At 39.2% G+C, this 26,538-nt stretch overlaps 1 protein-coding gene and 1 long non-coding RNA gene across 2 annotated transcripts in view; both read right to left on the reverse strand.

Annotated features, from left to right (window-relative positions):
- Positions 1-3,585, reverse strand: part of LOC114897226 — a 24,584-nt gene extending 20,999 nt beyond the window's left edge. The window contains exons 1-2 of the long non-coding RNA XR_003794025.1: positions 3,511-3,585; positions 3,080-3,227 (exon numbers count right to left, since the gene is read on the reverse strand). This is a non-coding gene — a long non-coding RNA (uncharacterized LOC114897226). The remainder of the gene's footprint in view (positions 1-3,079; positions 3,228-3,510) is intronic.
- An 11,465-nt stretch (positions 3,586-15,050) lies between these two features.
- NABP1 (nucleic acid binding protein 1) lies at positions 15,051-24,634 on the reverse strand. The gene is made up of 6 exons (XM_029225577.1): positions 24,026-24,634; positions 23,590-23,728; positions 20,919-20,990; positions 19,228-19,303; positions 18,500-18,566; positions 15,051-17,531 (listed from the first exon to the last, which is right to left on the reverse strand). The coding sequence occupies exons 1-6, from the start codon at positions 24,114-24,116 to the stop codon at positions 17,362-17,364; spliced, it is 615 nt and encodes a 204-aa protein (XP_029081410.1). The 5' UTR covers positions 24,117-24,634; the 3' UTR covers positions 15,051-17,361.
- Between the last annotated feature and the right edge of the window lie 1,904 nt (positions 24,635-26,538).

A 26,538-nucleotide genomic window follows, 5' to 3' on the forward strand; every position in this document is an offset into this window, starting at 1 on the left:
TTTTTTTGCGGTACGCGGGCCTCTCACTGTTGTGGCCTCTCCCGTTGTGGAGCACAGGCTCCGGACGCGCAGGCTCAGCGGCCATGGCTCACGGGCCCAGACGCTCTGCAGCACGTGGGATCTTCCCGGGCCGGGGCACGAACCCGTGTCCCCTGCATCAGCAGGCGGACTCTCAACCAGTGCGCCACCAGGGAAGCCCTCACTGCCCCACTTTTTAAAAAAAATCTCAACCTGAATTACTGTGGGTCCAGTAATTTCTTTCCTTGCCTCCTGTTTCCTCTCTTCTCTCATCTGCATATCATTGGCCTATTAATCTTCTAGAAACTTTCTCAAAATATTTAAGGACCCCTCATGACACAAAGAATGAAGTGCGAATGCTCTGGACCAGTGCTCAAAGTTCTCCCAAGTTTGGTCTTTATGTTCTGTTTGGCTTTGCTTTCTGTGACCCCTCAACAGGACCCTGCATTTCAGCTTTGTATATTCACTACGGCCAAATGAAAAAGTTAAATACAGACAATACTTATGTTTTGTAATGCAAACCTACCAGGAAGAAGTCTTAGAAATTAACACCAATAGATACAGTTTGCAGATTTTCATTTTAACAAATCATTCAACTTTTTAAAAAAAATTCCCTGTATTTACCTTCACAGACACATACATACTTTCATAGAACCATGGCTAGTTACCAGGTAATCAACGAGTATCGATAGCTGCAGTCATGCTTTTGAAGGAAACCTAAACCTGTCCAATGTAGGTCTTAATCCAATGACAGCTTCAGACAAGCATCGCATAACTCATATTGACTTGTGACCTACCATCATTCAGAAATATCTTGGAACATAAATGTCTCTGGCATTTAATGTGATAGAAACTCTGCTTATTTCTTATGCAGGATGTGACCTTGAGGGACATAATATGATCTGTTGGGTGTAGTCACCTTTCAGTAAGAACCCGACACAAAGTGATTTGAGCGATAAAGGCAATATTTTGACTCATGTAATTCAAAACGTGACATAGCTATACCCAAGTATTCAAACATGAACATATCTCAGCTCTGCATTTCCTCATGCTTTATTCCCCAGTAGATTCTTTCCAGATAGAAGGAACGACCAGCAGCTCAGTCTTAGCAACCCCATCAAAAAGATGGTGTCACTTTCCCAATACTATCAATAAATATGCTACGGTGGATTCTTATTGGGCCAGCTCAAGTCATATGCCCATTACTGAACCAATCACTGTGGCACGGGGATACATTGTCTTGATTACCCAGGACTGTCTCATGTACTCCTCCTCCCTGCTGAAGCCACAGGATGGGGTCAGCCCCACTGCACTACATGGATTGAGAATGGAGGAAATGTAGTTCTCCCAAGGAAAATCAAACGCTGTTATCAGAAGAAGCGAGAACAGATACAAAACAAACAGGTGAATACTAGGGGCAGATTCTTACATTAATGGGCATCCCTATTATCTCTTATTATCATATATTCATTCATGAGTCCCACAACTTTATAATCAAATTTTGAGATTAACTTTAGCAATTTGTATCAATATTTTTAATATACATACCCTTAACCCAGCAACTCTGTTTCTAGAAATGATAGCTCTGCTATTAAGTGTTTTCCTACATGTCCAACACTGGCCTGTGTACATTGCAGACGTTATTTCATTTAATACAGAACTCTAGGATGGAGTGGTATTATCTCTATCTTTGAGCTGAAGAAATTGGGCTGTTAAGGGACTTAAACAGGGTTGCAGAGCTAATAAGAGGTAAAGCCAGAAGTCAGTCTTCAAAGTCTTCACTACTATTGGTTACTTCCCTCAGCAGTCTCTGTGGCATATAGTCTCATGAATTCATTCTAAGCAAAACTATGACAGGTGAGAAAAGAGGTACATCCCAGGAGGTTATTTATAAATATTTGTCCACAGAACTCAATGTGAAATAAAGTTTCAATAACTTATGTCAACCTACATATTCCTCTCATTATCAGTAAATATATACTAAGTTCTTACTTTATAAAATGATAAAAGATTAATGACTTTTTTGGTAAGGCTGTGAAATTACAATTTTGTTCAAACCAGCTGTCTAAGCTACGGAAACATCCACAGTTAATCAAACACAGTAAGGCCTTGTGCATTGTTTCATATCTCTCACCATGTCAGTTTACCATTTAGGAAAAAGTTGGATACTGAATCTGTACTACTCAAAATATATCTTTATACATTGCAGCTGTCTATTATCAGGCCAAAGAGAGCTTTAGGCTAAATTATTTAACCTTGATGACACTCAACACTGGAACATTCCATCAAATTGGAAAGTGAGTGGCCTAGGAACCCACAGACCTGCTGGTTTTAACCATTTCACCCAAGAGTGAGAAGCTTCTGTTAGCAGTCAGAAACCTTCACTCTGCTCTAGTCCCCAAATCAGGGCAAAAGAGGGGGCAGGACAGCAATGGCCCTGAAGCCAATGAAGAGCTTAGACCACTCTAAGGACAGCTGGAAAGGTAGCCATACCGGTCTAGGTTTCTGACAGCTGCCTGGACTAGGTGGGAGGAGAGGGAAAACTCAATACATAGAACTCTGTAACACACAGAAAGATCAGTTGATTTATAATCAGTCTCTTTTTTACCATGCCTCCATTTCTCATTATCCTCGGGAATGTATCCTCAGCAAATATAGCCCTAAAACACTCCTGAAAAGCACATGAAGGAGAAGCTCATTTGCACAAGAGTAATGATTTAGTCCTGTGAACTTTTAATTTGCATAATCCCCTTTCCTTTCCCCCTTTTGTAAAGGTCTTTGATATTTTTTTCTCCAAATGATGTGGGTTGGGGAAAAGAATTAAGCAAGCATCAAAGTTCTCCCTCCTGTGTTCTCAGTTATTACATTAATCTTTAAGATTTTTCTCTCCCGTTTATTAAAAATCAGTGACTCATCCAACTTTACACATAAATCCACATCAAAGTTAATTAGAATCTTGGTAGGCTAATGTTTGTCTCTTCCCTTATTAATTCCTAGAAGCTTGAAGCAAGGCTCTGTGTGTGATTGTGGAAGAAAGGAAAAGAGAAGCCAGTGGACTGACCTGCTAGGGCTTCATGGGCAGTGTTTGCATGGCTGGATTCAGAGTTGGGCCCAAGCCCACTCGCTGTGAAGAAGGACCAGGCCTCTAAGTAGCCCTGCTGATGGTCAGGTCAACCTCCTCTGGAACTGTGGTGAACCCTGACACCAATCTGAAAGAGGGAAAATGGAGGTAAGAATTAAACAACAGAGGATGGAGCCTTGCTTGCTGACATCTTTTGCTCTCCCTCCTCTATAATCAGGAAAAGCAGCCAATCATTCTCGTAAATTGACTTTCTCTCCTTCCTTCCTGTAAAGTTAAAAAACAAAAAAGATACCATGCAGCTTTGTAGAACTTCTACTGGAAGCAGGAAAAAAAAAACTGCAAGAGGTAAGAGGATAGTGCAAGACAGAAATGATCACACAGCAAGACATTTTCTTACGCGGGCCTCTCACCGTCGTGGTCTCTCCCATTGCAGAGCACAGGCCCCGGATGCGCAGGCTCAGCAGCCATGGCTCACGGGGGCCCAGCCGCTCCGCGGCATGCGGGATCCTCCCGGAACGGGGCACAAACCCGCGTCCACTGCATCGGCAGGGGGACTCTCAACCACTGCGCCACCAGGGAAGCCCCAGCAAGACATTTTTGTGTTTGGTTTTCTCAAAATGTACCTGGAAACAGAATGTACGGAGAGTACATGAGTAGGACAGGGGATTCGATCTAATGTACTTATTAGTGAGAAACTGACAGCACCAGCTCCAGGATTTATTGCATATTGATTTTGCTTTAGGAAGTTTGTGTGGAAATCACATAAAACAAACTGAGAAAACAAACTTTCTTCCCAAACCATTCTTGAAATGTGTTGGGAAATCTTCCAAAGTATTTTCTTATTTTGAAAAATTAGTTACATTATTAACATTCCAAAGTCTAAAGTATACACAACAGGAAAGCCAAAACCTCATACTTCTGCCCCATAACAAGAGGCTTAAATTATCCACAGATAAGACAAGTTAAAGTTTTAGAGCATAATAAACTTATTTCACATTCATACTTTTGAAACTACTCTTTATAAAGCCACATAATTCCACACTATATGTAAGGAGATAATTTGAAGTCCTAGAAAAACTTAAAACCAAAAGAGTTCATATTGAGTTTAACCCACACTGGAGGGCTGATGCATTGTATTCAGAGCTTCCTCCCTTAGCTCTGATGACTAAGACTTTGTTCTGGGTCACATTCCATGTGCTCAGACCCTTTCCTCCCAGGAAGTTTCTTACCCTTTCCCACCACCTTCCTCTCCCCCTCAAAACACAAGTATCAGGCCGTCTCACCAGCTTGCCCAGAGCCAATGCTCCTGAGCCCCAGCTTGAGTTCACCTCCCAGGAGGCTCTTCTGCCTCCAGAGAACAAGAAATCCAGGCAGGTTAAACCCGCAGAAGAATTGATAATTCCAGAAAAAGAACAAGGCACTTTCAGTCCTACAGAGGGGTGGCCACAAGATTGCTTTGGATTCTTCACACCGTTACTCTGGATTCAGAGATGGGCCCAAGCCCACCTGCTGTGAAGAAGGACCATTAGCCATTTTGGCCATTTTAGCATGGCTAAAATGTAGGGCTAGGGGTGGGCACAGATGCCTCAAATAAGATAATCAGTTTATAATATTCACATTGTCACACAAGACCAGGTAAACCAGACTTGGGTTTTGCAATTTACATAGCCAAGTTCACGTCCTTGAGGCAACTCTACCACATTTCTACCAGTTGCTGTTCAGTCCCTTTGGGATATGAAAAGGGTTGTTTTCCAACATCCCTTGGCCCTTCCTTCCCTAGAGGCTACATCTAAACTTCATCTTCACTTTTCAATGCTCAACCCACCCTGCTCTTAAGGATCTATTGTTGTTTTGTATGAAATAAAATGATAAACATTGAATTTTGACACACCTTCTGTGCCACACTAATTCAACACCTACAAATGAGACATTTGTTTTGATTCATTATATGTAACAGAAATCATACAGAGGAGCCATGTTTTATGCAGGGATAGGTCGACTAAAGTCAGCATGTAAAATAAAATCACGTAGCAGCTAAATTTGTTATTCCCTTAAACTAATTTGGAATGCATAATTTTGTGTATACAGCCCTACTCAGTAATATATATCACTTTCAAATGATTCCACTTAATATAAGTGAAAAATATAATTTTCAACATTTTTAAATTTTGTAAGAAGAGAGAGTGAGAAGCTGGTATTCTTCATTGAGTTCTGAATAAGGTAGCTGGTTTGCATTTAGAGTGCATGTTCTATTAAAAAAAAACTCATAAAACAAAAAACACAACCATGCCTTTAAGGGCTAGAATCCCACGGAGCAGCAAGATGCTCCTGAGAATCACACAAGAGCTAGACACACAGGGGAGCACCATTTGTTGGTGTCATGGTGGATGCACGATTAAAATAAATATTTTTGTCCTTCTCTCACTTTTACCTTGTTTTTTATTGTTGGGTAGGCTGTTGGTTTGCTAAGCCAAGCACCTTTAGTTGAATTCCCATAAATTAAATGTGTGTGTGTATGAAATGCAACTCCACTGTAGAGAAAAAAAATGTGTATCAGGTTGATTACCCAGCAATGTTCACTTATTTGTCTATTTACTCTAAATATGAAGTTTGACTCCTTTTTACCGGGGGATTGAATCTCCTATTGCCACTGCTGCATGCAAAAAGATGTCCATATACACACGCACAGACGCACGTGGGCGTTACACACACACATGCACATACCGCCACCACTGAGGGGGCAGTATATGAAACACCCTCCTCCAAAATCTCCAGTCAAGGTTTAATCAACTTCGTCCCACTAACTGTTAAACCCCTTGGCATCTACGACCCCACCCCACCCTTGCCATGTGGCCAGATGTCTCATCTACTTCCTTGTGCTCTGGAAGTTACCTACATGGTGCCTACAATGCCCCTTTGGGCACTGAGTTCCTCCGGGGCCCCATCAGTACCCTGCCCTGGTCCAGGGCCCCGCTGTGTGCTGCAGGCTCTGCTGCCCTCGCTGTGACCTGCACTTTTGCCGTGGCCACCTTTCTGCCCCCAGCACTGCTAGTAGCCGCTACTGTTGCTGCATTTGCTGCAGTAACCAGTACTGCTGGCTGCCTCTCCCCTAGAAAAGCAAGAAAAAGAGGAAACCAAGACACTCTTGGGTACTAGTCAGCTCTCTCCTTCAACAGTTCAAGGTCTGAATTTCTGGGTTATACGGAGTCTTGAAGATACTACCGCAGGAGGGAAGGAGGGGGCCTTGTCAGCAAAGGGCATATTTCAGGTTAGTTGATAATGGGAAAATCATTAACATGAAATAACGGCAACAACAAACACTTACATAGCACTTAGAACACCCTAAGCACTGTTTTAAGTGCTGACACACCTTAACTCATTTAAGGCAACTGTTTTGGCCCCTTTCAATATTAAGAACATGTTGCTACCTGTATTGGCCTCCTAGCTCCACCCCAAACTTGCCAATAGGAGGGAAATCCCCTTCTCTCTCATTGTCAGCCAGAGTGACAGTTCTGTCTTCCCAGTCAGGGCATACTCAGATTGCATATGGCTGATAGCTGGCTTCTCCCAAATTCTAGCAGTCCTAGCTTACTAGATTACAATATAAAGTGTAGGCTTCCTAGGAACAGATACTGTGTTTGCATTCACATTTTTAAACTTGTTTTATAATGAAAATGAGTAGGAAACGTTTATACATACATATATACATGCATATGCATTGATACGTTTATCTCATATATATGAGATACATATGAGAAAACAAATGTCATATATATATAGTCATATATATATGAGAAAAACATATATAAAAATTAGAGAGAAGAGTATAATAAACCTTTATAAACCAGTCCTAATTTCAACAGTTATCAACATGTGAATAATCTTGCTTCATCTATACCTCACCCACAGAATTATTTTGAAGCAAATTGCAGACATCCTATTATTTCATCTATAAATACCTCAGTATGTGTGCCAGTTATCAGTTTAACATTCCGCAGCTCCAAACCCACCCCTCTTTGTTCCAATGTGTGATTCTGGAGCTGGACCCTAGAAACATTTCTCTTTTGCCAGCTGGCAAGATGTTAAGCTTTATCGTTAGAGGACATCAGAGGGACCCTGGAGGTGGAAGGGGTCTCTCTTCCAGGCCTCACTGTGCTCTCCCCTGCCTGTTCTTATAGTCGCAGGCAGCCGCAGCTCAGGAGCCGCATAGGGGCACTTACCTCCCAGAGAGTTTGGCAGCACCCAAATGGGTGGCTTCCCAGTGAGTTCTGCTGGCATCTCAGCCAACCTCCCAGTGAGTCTCACATGTGCTCAGCTGGGGTCTTCTCATGATTTTATATATGTGTGTGTTTGTATACAGCTATATGCAAAACATTTCCATAATTCTAAAGTTATAGCTACAAAACAAAGAACATTTAGTGCAGTCTAGCTTCCATTCATGTCCTCTTCCCTTTCCTTTAAGAAATCATTTTTCATTAATTTGTCAATTCTACCATTTTTAAAGATAAAAGCAAAAATATTCACATTCCCCTTTCTTTAAAAAAGGTAGCACACTATATGTACTATTTTGTACCTTGCTTTTTTCCACTTAACAGTATATCCTGAAAATCACTTCGTAAATGTAGAGACGTCTGCTGCCGTTGCTTAGTATTCCCTGAGTGAATGCACGGTATTCAACCATCCCTGAACTGGTGGACATCTGAGTTGTCTCCAGTCTTTTGCTATTATAGGCAATGCTTCAGTGAACATGTCTTTTCATTTTTGTATCAGAGTATCTTCAGTATTGTATCAGTTAGCTTTTGCTATCTATAGCACATTACCTCAAAACTTAGTGGCATAGAGCAACATCATTTATTAGCTCAACATTCTGTAGGTCAGCAATTTGGGCAGAGCTCAGCCCTGTCCTTCCTTCTGCTGTTTTCACTCATGTGACTGAAGTCAGCTGTCAACTCAGTTGGAACTGGAGAGTCCAAGGTAGATTCACTCACATGTTGGGAGGTCAGTCAGCTGCTGGCCAAGAAGCCACGAGTGGCCTCTCACCCTCTGGTAGGCTAGCTAGCACTCACTTGTATGTTCTTGTTGCACTCTCAGGGTTCCAAGCACGTCAAGAGAAAACAAGACCCAGTGCACAAGTACTTTTCAATCTTCTGCTTGCGTTAACTTTGCTACTGTCCTAGGGTACTCAGACAAGCTCATTGTTATGGGGAAGAGGGTGACTACCCAAAGATACGCACACAGGCAGAGGTATTCTAGCAGTCATTTGCAATCTGTCACAGGGATAGAACTCCAAAGACAAGGTTGTTGAGTCACAGGGCAAATTCAAATGTAAAATTTCCAAATCCCCCAACCTCCTAACCCTAAGGATTAGACCATTAGTATTCCCTCCCACTATGAAGGAAAGTGCCTGTTTCTCATAGTGTCAGTGCCCATACAATAGTGTATGTTTTCAAACTTTAATATCTTTGTCAATCTAAAAGTGAGTGATGGTATCTCAGTGGCAATTTAATCTGCATCTCTCAATATGAGTGAGGTTGAGCATTCTTCTCATATGCTTAGGAGCCATTTGGATTTTATCTGTGAACTGCCTATATTTCTTGTCCATTTTTTCGCTATCAATCGCTACAGAGTGATTGGTCTTCTCTACTTTTACAAGCTTTGTATATATTAGGACTATTAGCTCTTTGTCAGTGATATAAATTTAAATATTTTTCCCAATTTATCATTTGTCTTTATGCTTTTTTAATCGTGCAATCTTTCCTTTGTTTCTGGATTTTGAGCCATTGTTAGAATAAGTTTTATCCATTCCCAAATAATGGGGGAATTCACCCATGTTCTTCTAATATTTGTGTGTGTTGGGAGGAGGGGATCTAAATATTCCAGTTTCCCTATCAAGATACCACCTCTGTTGTAAACTAAATTTCCTTAACTAATTGGGTATATATTCAGTTGACATTTAAAGTATGACTAATTCCAAGTGAAAATGTGAATTAGTCAAATTCTGTATTCCTGTTCTCCATCTCCGCCTCTACCTACAGCTGAATTTACACTCCCTTTTAAAACCAATTCAAACCTCATCTCCTGTCCACACTGTCCAGTGAGTCAGCAGAAGCCTCCCAGTTTCCATATTGCTAGGTAGTTGAAAGTACAAATTCCTGGTTGTGTGATCTCAGGCAAATTATGTCAATCCTCCTAAATCTTAGTCTTTTTATCTGTAATCTGTGAGGATAACAAAACCTCCGTCACAGGGTCATTTAATAGAATCAATGAGATAATATAGGGAACTCACTAGCATAGTACTGGCACATAGTAAGTGCTCAATAAATTATGGGTCACCCATCAGAGAAGTGGAAAGACCAAGTAATGAAAAAAGGAAAATACCTAAGACTGGGAAATGCGGAGCTTAATGCAGAAAAAGCTTTGTTGGCAGTGATTAACATGTGTGTATATAAACATGTGTGCACAAACTGGGAAAGAACACACAATTGTGTTTTCTTTAGTGTGTTTCATCCAGGGATGCTTCCCTATAGACTGAGAGTGGTGGGCTCTTTGCTTGGCAAGGAACTTTTACTCTCTTGAGTATAACAACTCTGAATCCCTACCTGTGAGAAGAAAAGGCAAAACCGTAAGGAGCAGAAGACACTTCTGGTCAGCTCAAACCTTAAGAAAATCAGAGTTTTCGACTCAAAATGTGCTAAATAGCTGAGCACTTGACCTGCAAACACTGAAGTTCCAAGGTGCCTCTTGCATGCCTGGAACTCCATCCCAGAGGACTTCATGTCATGTCCTGCCAGAGGTTCCCCTTCCAACTTCTGACTCAGAGCTGCTTGGGGCAGATGGTATGTTCCAGGTAGCCAACTCCTTCCAGCCACACTCGTGGGACTGCAAGCCCTCCTACTCAGCTGGTCTTCATTCTAGCAGTTTCTACCCCAAGAATCTAAGATGTCAGATGTAAATCTTGAGGGGGAAAAAAACAGATATTAGTAAGGGCAGTCCTGGAGCTAAATTGAAACAAGACAGAATAAAAAATACCAAGGTCATGGAATTACACTTGTGAGGTGAGTGAGGGTGCTGGGTTTGGTAGCACTCTGGCATGGCTGGAACAGGAGTTACATAGCTCAGTGAGGCAGTCTAGAGCTGCCCTTGGCACATGTGAAACTTTTACCTTTATTTAAGCTAAGAGTGGTTTTTAAAATATCAGAAAAGTGACTGCCACTGGAGCCATGGGGAGGGGGGTTTGCTTGGGAAGATGCATGAGGGAAGTTTCTGGAGTGATGGCAATGTTCCATATCTACATAGGGGCTGGAGTTAAACAGGTGGCATAAGCATTTATTAAAACTCACAAATGTACACCTGAGATTTGTGCGTTTCTTTGTAATTTTTACACTAAAAACAGCAAAACCTTGAAATCTAGTGAACAGGCATGCTGAAATAGAGAAATATTTAGTGCACTGATGTCTGCAATTTATTTGAAATGTATTAAAAATGGACTAATGGATGTCCAGAATAGGATGAATAAAAACAAACATAGGGCTTCCCTGGTGGCGCAATGGTTAGGAATCCGCCTGCCAATGCAGGGGACACGGGTTCAAGCCCTGGTCTGGGGGGATCCCACATGCCGCGGAGCAGCTGAGCCTGTGCGCCACAGCTACTGAGCCTGCGTGCCTAGAGCACGTGCTCTGCAAAAGAGAAGCCACCGCAATGAGAAGCCCGCGCACCACAACAAAAGAGTAGCCCCTGCGCGCTGCAACTAGAGAAAGCCCGCTCGTAGCAACGAAGACCCAACACAGCCAAAACTAAATAAATAAATAAAATTTTAAAAAAGAAAAAAGACATAGATGGTAATGGTAAAATCACGCTGGTGAGTACACAGGTGTTTACACTACAATTCTTTCAACATGTTTGAAATTTTTCATAATAAAACGTTGGGGAAAGTTACCTAATACTTTATCAGAAGCAAACCAGCAAACTCTGGATACACAGCAATCCTGAGGACTGTCACTGGGAAGATAGAATTCCTTCCAGCACCCTCTGCTCTCCCCTTGGCCACTGACCTCCTCCCTGACACAAACCCTGGCCCACACATCCTTCCTCTTCCCCCGTACCTTCATAATCATGCCCTCACCCTCTGGGCAAAGGTGAATGGAAAAACAGCACAGGGTACTCAGGTATTGGGCAGACTTCATGATGAAGACTCAAGCCGACATGCTATCCTCATAATCGTGGTAAATTGTCAGCACACGTACTTTTCTGCACCCAGAAGACTGTAAAATCTTGTGTTTTTTTTTTTTAAAAACCTAATTGCAATTATATAAATTGCTTAATATTCCAGATTTTAAATTATAGAAAAGACCGTCTCCTACTAATGGCATGGAGAAATGACCAATATTCGCCTCTTATTTCCACTGCTCACGGGGAAAGAACATAACATTTGTTAAGCTCTAGATACAGAACAGATGCTTTGCATACATTGACTCACATAGTTCTCATAGCCCTGCCAGCATATAGCCCCAATATCCTCATTTTATAATGAAGCTCATGATTATAGAGCCAGTAAATAGTAGATCTAGGCCTCAAACCAAGATCTCCTCAGTTCAAAACCAGTTCTTTCCACCAAAGCACATTGTCTCTGGCATTTAAAATAGGTTATGTTCTGCAAAGCTAACATAGCTCCAAGAACAACAGCAGTCACTTGGCCAGGATTTGACAAAATACCACTAGTAAAGGAATAAAATTTATAAGGGCAGTTCGTGTTCTACTTCAATTGTTTTTACCAAACCACCACCCACCCAAAGGTACTTTTAACAGTTTACACGTCCCACCAGTATTATTGTTAAATGTAACAAGCATACAAAACTTGGCAACTATTCCCATATTTTCTGTAGCTTTAGGGGCAGTTCAGGGTTTAATAAACCTGCTTAACTGGGGGGAATTTATGTTTGATGTCGGTACTGCCTGTTCATAAACTAGAATTAAACAGATAGCCCAGCTTCTCCTTAATGATCTTCCATATGATGCTTAAACCATCAAAAACTCCTATCCAATGATGAAATAATGGAAGCTTTTCCTCACATTAAGCCAGATTTCTACACTACTGAAACGATATAGTAATCACCCAGTAGATGGCACTAATTGTGCTGACTACCCTGTTTCTATTGGTTTTCTATCTTAATTAATCCAGAGACTTAGGTCAGAGGTCTTACTCAGCTCCCTACTAGGGTTATAAATATTTAAAACAAAAGACTAGCCCCACATGGCAGTCAAATCATACCTGGTATATTACTTCTTTCTGTAAAGTATTTATGGTATCCATCTCTCTGAACAGAACAGGATTAAGATCTGTAAGTGGTAGGTTCTGTAGGCATTCTCAGTAATATTTATCATGCCTCCAACCCCACCAGCATCTCTCTACATAATAAAGTAGGAAACTGAGGAACGCTTTGGGGGATAGGAGGAAGGTAGAAGATGCTGCAAACAGATTTGCTGAAATAAGCAACAATAAAATCTTTTTTTTTTTTTTTAACAGAAACCTAGGGTGAAAAGGCTTATTTTCACTTTGATCTATATAGGTCCAAAGGAAGCCAGGCAATTCCACTATGGGTAATCTGACCTTAAAATATTCTATTTGAACCTAATTCAAAACTCAGTGCTCAGCTCACATCCAGAGGCCATACTCAAAACTCCATTCTGCTGGGAACTGCTCTGCTTTACCCATCAATTCTGACCTTCATAGATATATGCTTCCAAGTACAATTCTTCCACATTTTATAATACAGAACCTTGGTATATTCTGGCCTCACAAAGATAAACTGGTACGTGTATGTGTGTACATACACTTCAAAATTATTTCTTTGTTAATGGGAGATATCAAGGGTAGGGGACAAAAGTTTTCAGGGACTTTGTTTCAAGCAGCTCTCCCAGACCTACACTTATAAACTCTCCTTCTGGTAGAGAAATAATCCATACATTTAACAAGTTCCTGGGGAGAATCTCATATAGGTTTATAACCCATTCTTTGAAAGTTTTATTCAACATCTATTCAATTTGTGGACCAAAAAACTGGACTGTCTCTTCTATGTCCAAAAGCATAAATTTTGATGGCGTGAAATTTTTAAAAATGTACTCAAATTTTTGAAAATGGTTAAAGACCTGATTTTTAAGGACATGTCAATGGTCCTTCAGTTGAGGCTGTTAGACAATACACATGGTATGACAGTGAGGACTGTGGTGTGTCAACAGTCTCAAGAGACCTGGGCTCTAATATAATTCAACATCTAGTCCCTAAGTTTTCAGGAGGCATGTTTTTAAAACTTTGGGAGTCACAGTAAGATTGTGTATTACCTATCAAGACCTTTAAAAAGACTTAAGTGATTAAATGTCTACTAACCAAACTTGTTAAAATGTTCATCTTCTTTACATCATACTGATTATCTATCTCATTGTGGTAAACAGCTCTTCCTAACATCTTTGGACATAATGTTCTTAACGAGGAAACATACTAAATAAGGGGCTTGTCAGTCTGGACTTGATTCTCTTGCCTGTGCTTAGTGCTTTAAGAAACATCATTATACCCTTTTAGCTCAGAAACCTGGAGTAATGTGGTCACAGATCTGGAAGACAAATTCTTGTGCATCCCTAACAAAGCAAACCTTGAGGAATTTGGAAAAAACCTGAATACACCTGGAAAGTAGAATGTTTTTCTCCCTCGGGTCCTAACATATCATCATTCATGATAGTGCTGTTTTTCCAAGGTCACAATTAGATTTCCTCAGAAGCATAACTTAACTGTTAGTCATTATGGCTACTTACTTAATAATTGGCTGGAACCTCAATACACAGATTTTCACTATGGCCAAGTATATCTGCTTTTACCCGTCATTAAACCAATACCAGAGATTGACTGTGACCCTCTTCTACTAGAAATGTTCACCTTCATAAGACAGGGGATAAAACAAATTAAGAGAAAGAAAATAGACTATTAAAAAAAAAAAAAGGCCATCATAGGGCAAGTTTTCCCAAGAACAAGTCTAGAGGAAAACAGACTTTGGTGTGGAAAAGTGTTCCATGTTGATACTGCTTTTCACATGGTTTTCTGGTTTGTTGTCTCTAGAACTTTTGTGAATACATTAAAGTCTCTTAAGAGTCATGGCAGCCTAAAAGTGCTTGGAGCAATCAGTCATTATGGTACATTATGATACTTAATGGTATTATTAAGGTATAAGAAAAGGGAAGTCACGTCAGTAAGTAAACTGGAATGTCAGATCCACATAAACTTAAACTAACAACTGCTACTGTGTCTTAAGACTGATGTAAAATACTCTCAATTTGCATCTTCTGAGAAAACTTTTTAGTTTATCTTAAAACTTCCTATACTTTAAATGTTCTTTATATATCATAAGATTACTTTTTTACTAACCTCACATCTATTTGTTTTTAGTATCACTCCCTTGGCATTATTACTCAACCCAGAAAATTAAACATCCTTAAAATGTTAAATGATAAAAATACAAGTGACAAATACTCAGTGATACAAATATTTAGGGTAGCCTAAAGCTAAACTGTCCTCAAATTTAAAACACAATTACTAAAACTACAGGAACAAAGCAAAATTGAGTTGGTATACTATAGGAAAACCAGTCTAAGTGTCCATGGGAAAGCATACTGCAGCTTTCACTATTATACATCATCATCTGTGCTTATGGGTTTCATCTTTCCATGTCTGTACTGTAGCAACTCCCAAACAACCTGCCTAGACAGGAGGGGCCACCTGCCTAATGAGACTTCAATCCACTTCAGAACTGGTTTGTAAAAATAAAGTGGGACCCAAACCTAGCAGTGTGCATTTCTATACTAAATGGGTTTTGTTTTCAGTAGGTGTTTAAACTTATTTAAAAGTTGATAGCTGAAAGCACCAGGAAGGAGGAAGGTAGGAAACTTTCTTCCTCTTAACTTCTTTTTTTTTTTTTCCTCTTAACTTCTTGATGAGTACTGTCCAAGCAGGCTGGGAAGGCAAATATTCATTATGGATTGTAACTCACCTTGCTTTGGTTTTGAAGGCTTTCCTTAAGAAAAAAGAAATTTGTTAATAAATGATAAAAAATACAGAACAACAAGGTTAAATGATTGAGGCAAATGTCAATTACAAAAGTAAAAGATAAGGTCTTTCTCTACTTAATCTCAACACAATAAAGGGTAACAATACTTCCACACCTAACCCTGCATTTTCTTCTGTTCTCGAGGTATGACTAGACAACAAACATTTGACTGCTTATTATGAGCCAGAAGTCATTCTACTCATTCACACAGGAAAATCTTAACTATACAAAGGGGTAATATTACTCACTTGTTTTTATAGTTATGGAACCTGGCTTACAGAGGTTTCAAGTGGAATAACTTGCCCAACATCACAGGTGAAGAGAAAATAAGGCCAGGATTGGAAGCTCAGCAATCCATACCTGATTATTTTAATCTTCCAGAACTCCAAAATCCTTTCTTTTAAAATGACCTTTAACACTAGTCTCCCACAAATAACTCAGTGTTAGTGCTCCTACATCTACTGAGATTTAAAAAAAAAAAAAATTATGTACTAATTTGTAATTTTTTTTTACTCCAAACATCTGTAATTTTGTGAACATCTTAAAAAAATACTAGTCACAAAGCCAAATTAACTAGAATCATCAGTATACGAATAAAGGAAAAACTTATTTCTATAACATATAATCCACAGTTACTGAAATACTATAAACAATAAGCTTCTTGAGATTATTCATTATTTCGTCTACCTCTTAACACTATCCACACACTGCCTAATATGTGACATACTGAAATACCTGTTAGACACACTGGATTAGAGCAAACAAATATCTGGCACAAATTTTTATATTTAAACGCTATGGCACTTTCAGAAAACAAAGTCCACTTAAATTATTGTTATTTGAGGTGGGGAAAAAAGACACAGTGACAAATACAAAGCTAAGTAGTCACCAGGCTGAAGTCATCATTACAATTACAGTAAAAGGTACTGGCTCTCCATTGTAAACCATTAAAAGAGCAAAAGTAAGGTAGGTCTGTTAACATTAACGCAAGTTTTATTCAAGAGATAATGTTGAAGAAGAGTTTAATTCCAACAAAGGAAAAATTTACCAGTTATCCACCATACAGTAAAAAGTGGAACTGGACACCACTTACAAAACATAAATAACTTCTACCTTTACATTTCTAAATAAAGCTGTATTTGCTTCTTTGAGAGAGCCATTTCTTAACTTTTGCTGATAAGGCTTTGTGAATTGTGTTCAGAAACTGACAATAAACACACACACATACCCTCAAATAAAGTAAGAACCTAGGAATTTCACTCCAGGCTGCGTTTCTGCAAGTACCTAGGACGCCATAAATTAAGATTACATTTTTCTACATAAATTCAATTTGAATTACCTTCACTATAATATTTATCTACCATAATTTGTAAAAATTAGATCAATGTTTATTATGACTTCATAACTCCCTCAAATTAAACTTCAATATTTGACATAGTAGTTTAAGAAAATAAACATTCAAGGCCTCAGTTTTAAATTCCCATTCAGTGTAATGCACAAAGCTGGTAAGTATTAACAGGACTACCCTAAGATAAAGTAAATGTAGCTTTCTTCTAAAAATTTCTTGTTATAATACAGATCACATTCTATTCCATAATTCTGATAAAGAATATGTTTTTTGGTAACAGAACAAGAGTTTACGATGATTCAGTCCCTAGAAAATCTTAATAGCAGTCACTCAATGGAGAAGTCAATCATTCCTGGAGTCACAAACACTCAAAAATTGCTGTTAGCATTAACCATGTTTTTGCTTTTTTGGTGGTTATTGCTTTAGCTGGCCATATCTGTTTTTAAGCCAAAAGAACATCTCCCACTAAGCCTTATTTTAAAAATTACAAAGTTTATACAGAAAATAGACTCATAGAGGCTAAAATGCTGATGTCGTAAGTAACTCACCCATGAAATGGGTGCAGGTATTTTAGAGGATATCCAAAGATCTTTTTGCTCTAAAACTAAATGCCCCTATTCTTCAGTGTTCCCATTCTTCAATAGGAGACTCGAGCAGCTTAATAGTTCTGCTATAAAAAACAAACCACTCTTGTTAACAAACCAAAAACATAAAAGGAAACCGATAAAGGACAGTTTTCACAGTTAACAATAAATAAAAGTGCAGTAAGTGTTCAAGTAGGGCACGTAGTTTAAAAACTACATGTGTGTATTTGGCATAGGTCATCTTTTAAAGGCTCTCCGAGGGTCCCTGCCATTACTTATTGTGGTCATGACTGTTTGATTATTAGCTGTTCCTGGTAGCTGTGGATTTACAGGTCCCCGGCCATTGCTTCTACCAGCATATGAAAATTGGCATCCCCTTGCTTCTGAGCCAGTTTGAACACCGTTTCCTAAAAAAGAATATAAAAAATCATCACCATTTTCAAATAGAAGTACATCTATTTGAAGTTGTAACACATGCTATTAATGCTTACAAGTATTATGGAAAACAAACTCCTTTATTTATTTATTTTATTTTATTTTTTTAAACTACTGGAAAAAACTCAGCTTGAGTCCTAGGTTCTCCCAAATGTATAATTACTGTAAATATATTAACTTGATGCTTGCATTACTAGGGAGAGGAAAAAAGAACAACTTGGGTAATAGAATGAGAAATCAATAAAGCAGGAAAAAAGCATAGTTAATGCACTACCTACATTATAAGGGAAAAAGCAAAAGCAAAATTGTAAAGTATTGGCATTTGGTTCAAATAAGGTTAACAATGTTTTAAAAGAGACATGTAATTCTAACTTTTTAAAGGAAAAACCAAAGCGTCCCACAGCATAATGATCATCAGCTGTGCTCAAACATGTAGACAACAGGTCAAATAAAACTTCAGCCACCTTAATGAACTCCAGTCACAAAAGACTTTTCCTCTGGTCTTTAAGAATAAAGGCTTCAAAAGACCCTTAACAAGGATGTAAGAACCACTGACCTTTGAGAGTATTTGAGGGGTAAAGGCCAATCTTTTAAAGAGGCAGCTATGAGCATGTGAAAAACTAAGGTGAGCATCAATCTGAAGATAAACTGCTTTCAGTACACAAAAATAACCAGTTATTCTGCATCTATTATCAATAATCACTAGATTACAGAAATTTTGTAAAACTCAATGGAAAATAACAATGAATCACCAAAACTTAGATTTATTATTAGCCAACGTTCACCCAGTAACTGGCCCAAATGTTTAAATATAGAATGTGCTCAATAAATTAGCTTAAGAGGGAATCTGCTTTCTAGAAAAATCAGTTATATTTTCATAAGATAGATTCCCTTAATTCTTACACCTGATCACAAATATACCAAAAAAAAAAAATCTTACCCACTGGTCCAAATGTACCTGTACCCATATTACTATTCATGGAATTATTCTTCTGTTCACTGTGTGCCTATTAAAAAAATGCCTTAATGTAATCAAACGAAGATTTTCAAAAAACCATATTATTACAACATGTTGTAGCCATTGTTTTTTTTTAAACTTTCAAGGGTTTTTAAACAATTTAAAAAGATTTCTCCAAGTCCTTTCAATGTTAAAATATTCAGGAATGTTTCCAGACCTTTCAAAGCTTCTGTTACATCTTACACCTTCCTGATATTACTCCCTGCTCCTCAAAAGTGCTAAATTGCTAAATGGCACATACAGTCGTCCCTCAGTATCTCAGGGGGATTGGTTCCAGGACCCCCCAGATACCAAAATCTGAAGATGTTGAAGTTTCTTGTGCAATGTGGCATACTGTAGTCAGCCCTCTGTATAGGAACATTCTGCATCAGCAAATTCAACCAGTGCAATCCCAGTGGGTTGAATGGTCCATGGATATGGAGGGCTGACTGTACATTTCATATACGATACTACAGATACCTATACAGACTCACTCACAAAACATATAAAATGGAAAAGAATTCCATTAAAGAATCTTTAAAAAGATTCTTTTAAAAATTGTCTCCATTATACTTAGGGTATGAAGAGCTTGGCAACCTAGCCACAGATTTATAGTACGTAGTTAAAATTAGCCTAATCATAAAAACAGACAATACATTTGGATTAATTACCCCTTTGTTCTGCTGTCCTCGATAATCTGGGTTAGGTTCACTGAAATTTGGCACTTCTGAATAAACCATACAAAATCTGAAAGACAATAAAGGACAATTTGAATGACTTCTGAAATAATCAACCTTTCTTTACATAACATGCATAACTTTCAGGAATAAAGAATGTAGATGTCAAATGAATTACCAAACAGCAATATGCTAACTAACTCTATTCATTTACAACAAAAACTTTCTAAATGCTTATGTTTCATTAAAAAAAAAATCAAATATTTGATTGCCTACAATGTTTAAAACATTCTATTTTGTATTTTAATTCTTCTTCTGTCCTTATCAAAGATCAGGGACACAGAAACACATCTTTGTCCTGTTTTTCCACATAGGCTGATTGATGCCTCTGAACCATGTTTATTAGGGTTCCAGAGTTTTTCCAGCAATGGTGATGGATTTGCACTGATCCACTCACACACTTTCATCCCGTCCCTCTTTGACCAAACACTGTGAATCTGCAAAGATAATCATTCAAGGTTAAAAGTGGATATTGCAGGCATGAATAAAGACAACTGGCTATCAAGACACGGTTTATCCCAATGCTTCTTATCAGCTGACTATGGTGTATATTGATAAACATTACACACGAGCATTTTCTTAGCTCCTCAACCCACAAAACCCACAAATAAATCAGAATCAGTTTTGGTAACTCCTGGACTGACCCTGACAAAGTCACTATGTATTGAGTGACCCCCAGTGGTTCTTCACATAACTGACCTCCATTATTATAAATACCTCTGTATACATGAAAGTCAGAACAGGATCCTCAATCTTTCTGTAATATTGATGCTAAGACCTCTCATAACACATTGCTCTACTACTACTCTAAGTACGAACATAAGTGAATCCTAATTTTCCTCCTAAGCGAAAGCAAAGTGTTACCAGTTTCTGATCTTTAAAAGCTAGCAAGATTGCTTATTTTTCCCAAAGTATCTTATTCCTGTAGTGTAGAACACATTCTTCCTTCCTTCTTTTATTTATTTATTTATTTTTGGTGCCATTTGTGGCTTCTCTCTTTAGATATCCTCTATTTTGACAGGCATTAAGTTGATGACAGGCATTAAGTTGATGTCAGGCATTAACCGAACAGAATGGATTTTATGATTTGGCTCATTGCCTACACCATACTTTATGAGTACATCCCAAATGTCTAGGCCAGCATGGAGGCTGAATTACCTTTACACCCCTAGAGAGGATGGTTCCTCCAAGTCAGGGTGGAGATTACCACGGTAGTAGTTTATAGAAGCTTGCATTGTGGCTGCCTGTACGGTACCTAGACTGTGGATAAATACAGGACTTCAATTGTCATTGCTGCAAGTCCTTTTACATACAGAACTTACTTCAAATGGCATTTGTGACATCTGAAAGATATACATTCCCAAAGCCTACAGAAACGGTCCCACTGGGGATTGTCTCAAGTGCAGCTTCTTAATGCTCTTTGCCAGGAAAAACTAACATTCTCAACCACAGGAAACAGTACTGATAGGTGTTAAACTAGCACATACATGCAAAGTTAAGCTGCTGCAAGCATTCAGTTTACAGTCAAAAAGTCAACAAATAGGTTGATAGTTTATACCTACCAGTTATTCTGTACATATTATTTGTAATTTATTCAATTATATGAAATGCATCTTGATACTTACTCCCCAATTTTTTGAAGTTCTCCACCCCTTCCAGTATAAAGTGTCAGACATCCTTTCCACATGGATGCATACCTAGAAAGAAAAGAAACATCAGTTCTATGGAAATATGTATATTTCCTTCTACTTAAATCAAATAAATCTTTATACTATTTTTTTTGTATTGGGGTGCAGGTGGGGCTCAAACCCTGTATCTACCATTGATTAACTTGTTACTTACTAAGGAATAATGCAAAGAAAACTCTACCGCCAAATTTTGACATAATTATATAAACGATAACTAACCCTAGAAAATAGAAGTCTTTTTGCAAAGCAAGCATTGTTATACTCCAAAGATCACATCTTTAGTCAATTAAGAAAGGGAGAACATTCAAACTGCAGAGATTCAAGCAGAATTACTTTTCAAACACAGGGCATATAAAATCAACATCCTAGTGTTTACTTTTACACGCATGTACTTGGTCTACCAGATATTGATATATTTTTTCCTTTGCCTCCATAAAACACATAGGCTAGTATGTGTTATTCCTAAGCTACTGAAAATTTAGTAAAATTTAATCAAGGGGCTAAAAGACTATGATCACAAATCTTTCGCTTATCTGCTTTTCCAAATTCCCAGTTTTTAGCAACAACTTGGCTGAACAATTATTTACTGAGAACAATTTTGAATGCAGGAAGCATCATTAGATAAAATAATCCTATTCACAAATCTAAGACAAATGTAAATTAATCAATATTATAAAATAAACCCAAGGCTTGGTTCTTTGTACAACTACTATGGTAACTTCATGATTTAGAAAGATAAATTATAACCAAATATTGCTTAAGTATAATGATAGTTCATCTTTTAATACAGGTTAATAAAATTTTTCTCATTTCACATTATATATTTCTCTTCATTTAGTAAAGGTTATTTATTAAAGACTCCATTCACCACTTTTAAGTTACACAAAAAGTGACTTAGGAGACAGTGCACTAATATTTCACCTTACTAAAGTAAAAATTAATGCCTATTTTGAGAGAAAATTTGAAGTCACTACAACTAAAACATTTAACTTTCACTTATTTCAGGAATGAGATCAATGTTTGCAGGGTTTTCTGATATGCATCCCAATATTCAAATTACCATTATTGAGCTGTATACCTTTCTTCAAAAGCTAGATTCAACCAGAATTTAAGGGCCTTACAATGGGCCAGACTCTGCTAGATATGTTACTTTAGTAAGGTATAAATATTCCCATTTTACAGAAAAGGAAGTTGAAAAGTGTAATAACTTCAAGGTTACACTGAAGTAACAGTAGAGTTTCTTTGGTTTTGAATTTTCCTTTAAACTGTACTCCTTGGTAACTATACTCCTTAAAATCCTATAGATACTATAAGGCTACTGACTTAGTTTTTCCAGTTTTTTTGATGGACACATCTATGTATTTTCCGTGACTACAAAATATGAAATAATTGAAAAGAGATGCCGTTTACAGTGTATAAAATAACTTCTAATCACTGGATGAGATACTCTGGCAGCCAAAAAACTTTAATTATGCTAATTCTTACCATATCCTCCCAGGTAGAAATTCTCTTTTGTGCAAGTTAAAGATGTGGAAGTTTAAAAGACATAGCCAGTGTCATAATGAGTCAGTGTATAAGAAAAAAAATGTCCTACTCTCACTTCCTTCTTTGATGATACTATGCCTCACTTCCTGAAGATGTTGTAAGACCTGTAAAATACTATCAAAGGGCTCTAAGCTCCTACTTTCAGGGTGATCCAACACTTTTCTGAGATTCTATTTACTTTGCCAACGTCAATCTCCACCCACTTTTCCTACAGTTATGACCAATGAATTATTACAATTCTACTGACCACAAAGCTTCCAAAATCTATTTTTAAGACCCCTTTCTGGCATTTTATCCTCCTAATACTTGGTAAATCTTTAAAGGCAGTCTAATTACTAATCAAAAAAAAAAGGTTGTAGTAAATTATTTTTAAAAGCCAATCTGCCAACTAACTCTTTTGGACAGAGGTATCATAGACATCTTTCTGCCAAACATTTTCTGCACATCATTTTGTTTTTGTACAACATTGACCTTACAGCAGTAGGCACAAGAAATTATTTTCAAGAACGTGACTTCCAGATATTGTAAACTTCCTCTCTCAACTTTTACATCCGAGTACAAATCTGACACACTACAAAACCTACTAAATTCTCCAGTTACAATCTCGATTTACGTCCACACTGTCTAAATGAGTATACAAATAAAATACGGGCAGGATCTCAAAAGTCATTAAAAAGGGGAAAAGGTTGGAAAAAAAGCTAAGTGACAACTATATTAAATAGTTTATGAAAAAGATGAAGTATTGATTATGTTAGTTTTAACAATCTACTAAAAAGACTCAGTAATCCCAGAACAGTATTTAAAAATCTACTTAATCTGTAAACTGAGGGTGGGGTTGTTTAGATTCGGCTGAAACTGACTGCTTTTAAAGGCGAAGGTGTTACATCCCAATGCCGTCCATCACCTAAGGTTAACATTGAAGGGGCTTAAAAATCCTCGGGGTGGCCCACAGAAAAGATGAAATTTTAGAACTTGCCAAGGTCCCGGGCATCAGCCAATTCCGATTCCGCAGACTCCTACTTGGGAGGCACTCTGATCCCCCAACCCTTTTATGCACACCTACCCTCTGGTCAACCGAATAATATCCCCTGGCTGTATAAGACCTCCGATTTCATCCCACACGGAAATAGTGATGCTGCCAGTTTTATCTGCTACTTTGCATGATCTCACTTCATGGCCGTCTTTGGTTTTGGTCACGCGTCCTGTGAGGATTTAAAAATCAAAATGGGGAGGGATGTATTAGATAATGAGGACTTCCAAAAAGCTAACTCCTCCTCCGGGATCAAAATGCACCTGAAAGGAGGGAAGAGGTCGAGCCCCGGGTTCTCGCTGCAGGTAGTCTACGGCCCCAGCTCGGGCCAACGGGGCCACGTGGATGGGGGAGGGGAGAGGAAAGGGAGGAAAGGGGGACGGGAGCCCCCGGCTCGCGGCGGCGGCGCCCTTCCCTCCTGTCCCGGGACGCACACAGGGCGGCGAGGCGGGCTGCGGACCCCACTTACCTATCTCCAGCACAATAAAGACGACATTTAAGTTTTTCAGTCCGGGCTTAATATCTTTTATAAAAAGAGGGGGGTCGTTGACCCCGTTCATACTGAAGCAGGTGCTGCTACGCTGCGGAGACTCGAGTGGGCAGGGAGCCTGACAAAGCTTCCCACCCCCCGGGCCAGGGGCGAGGGCAGAGGGGCGACCTTGGGCGGGGGTGGCGAGAGAAGGGGCAGAAAGCGGTTAGTCAGGGACCAATGAAACCAGTCCAGACGGCACTGAGCCTAAAAAAAAGGGGAGGAAAAAAATAAAAACAAAACCAAAAACGCTCACAAGTTTAAAACAAAAAAAGACGAACCACTCCGCACACCAACCCCGCTCCCAACGGGGCGACAGGAAGGCAAGCGCGAGAACTGCCCCCTTCTTTGGATAAAAGGAAGAAAAAAAGACAGCGAGAGGACGCCTCTGCCCTGAGTCCCGCTCACACACACACACGGGCGTTGCCCTGTCTGTCCCGGGCTCCGGGGAGTGACGGGCTGTGACAGCGAACCCGGAGCAGAAACCAAACTACCACGCACCCAGAGTACCAAACACCGACTGCGGAACGCGCCCGCGCGCCGGCTGGACCCCCGGGTCGCCCCGCCTCTTGTGACGTCCCATGGCGAGCCCCGCCCTCCAGGCTCCGGGGAAGCCAAGGGGCGGAAACAGGCAGGCGACGCCAGCGCAGCCTCCCTCTTTCCTCCCCGGCCTGTCAGCGCGGGCCCCGCCCCCCCAGCCGTCCAATCGGATCTCGGCTCCGCCCCACCCTCCTCCAGCTTCCGCCGTCGCTGCGCAGCGTCGGCTCTACCCTGCCTAGTCTCCATCTAAAGGTTTCTATCACTTGCTGTCAGTCTTCTGGGTTTTTATGCATTTTTTTTTTTCCCCTCAGAGTTCAGTCCTCCCGCCCCCGTGCCCTTTAGTTTCGCAGTCACTGCGAACGGTTGCTGTGTTTTAGGACCCAGTGGGTACGCCAAAAAGTATGCAGTAGAGTAAGAACAAGGTTCAGGCTAGGGTGGCTGGTCTGGGTTGAAAGAAAAAAAAAGGTAGGGATGGGTCCTTAGCTGTAAGGCAGGAATTTTAGGGCCGGAAAGGAAGTTAGAGATCAACTCAACCGCCCCATTTTAAGCATATTTAAAATTGAGATCCAGAAAGGTGAGGTAGTTTGCTGAAGGTCACCCAGGAACTTTGTGAGCAAGCAGGGCGTCAACACAAGTTGTCCAACCTAGTCTTGGTGCTTTTCACTCTATAATGCTAGGCAGATAGACAGGTAGTTAAATTCCTTTGCAAATGTATTATTTTTCCTTACCCTTCTCTAGATTACATCCCTTACCCATGTTGCTTTTCTTTATACTTGTTTGTTTTTTAATAGACTATTTTTTAGAGTAGTTTTATGTTAGAGAGGAAGGTACGGAGATTTCCCTTATACTCTCTACCCCGACACAGGTATAACCTCTCCCCATTATCAATATTCCCCCCAGAGTGGTACCTTTGTTGTAGCTGATGAACTTACATTAACACATCATCACCCAAAGTCCATATAATTTACCTTAGGGTTGGTTCTTGGTGTTGTACATTTTATGGTTTTGGACAAATGTACAATAACATGTATTCACCAATAAAGTATCATACAGAGTAGTTTCACTGCCCTGAAAATCTTATGTGTGCCACCTACTCATCCTTCCCTCTCCCCTAACCCCTGGCAACTACTGATATTTTTACTGTCTTCATTTTCCAGTATGTCATATAGTTGAAATCATAACAGTATGTAGCCTTTTCATACTGACTTCTTTCACTTAGTAATATGTATTTAAGTTTCCTCCGTGTCATTTCATGAGCTATCAAGTCATGCAGTTGTTTTCGTACATACAAAATAATTGTGTGACAACAGTGGGAGACCCTGAAACATTATAACCTGGGGAGGGAAAAGATGAATAAAGTTTTCTTTATGTTGTGTAGTGAAAAAGACATATGCTTTAGAAGCAAACCTAGGTGTGAACGATTTACTAGCTGTGTGACCTTTAGGACAGTTGATTAAGCTTTCTAGTCATAATTTAATCATCTGAAAATAAAAGGATGTCTACCTCACAGAGGATTGCATGGGCTCATAATAGTGCCTAGCAAATAGTAGATACTCAATAAATATTTTCCCCTTGCCTATTTTCTATGATTAAAGAAAAGGAGACAATAGTAGCTTAAGCTGTGATTACTTAATCTTTTCTACAATTCTACTTGGTGATTGCTAATTTTTATACCCATTTTACAGATGATGAAATTCACCTGAGACCGCATAGCTGGAGAAGGCCAAACTGAGTTTTGAATCTAGGCAATCTTGACCGCAGAGCCTTCCGGCCTAAAGGTAATTTTTAGACTTAAATTGCAGTAGTGGAATTATGAGTCAAAAACAGACTAAATAAAGTATTAGCAGCAACATATATCTATAGGGCTTTAGAGAATCATGTAATTAACTATTTGAGATGGTAACAGATACGTT

The sequence above is a fragment of the Monodon monoceros genome, unplaced genomic scaffold, assembly GCF_005190385.1.
Source record: "Monodon monoceros isolate NGI ecotype Baffin Bay Population unplaced genomic scaffold, NGI_Narwhal_1 Super_Scaffold_16, whole genome shotgun sequence".
NCBI classification, from domain to species: domain Eukaryota; kingdom Metazoa; phylum Chordata; class Mammalia; order Artiodactyla; family Monodontidae; genus Monodon; species Monodon monoceros.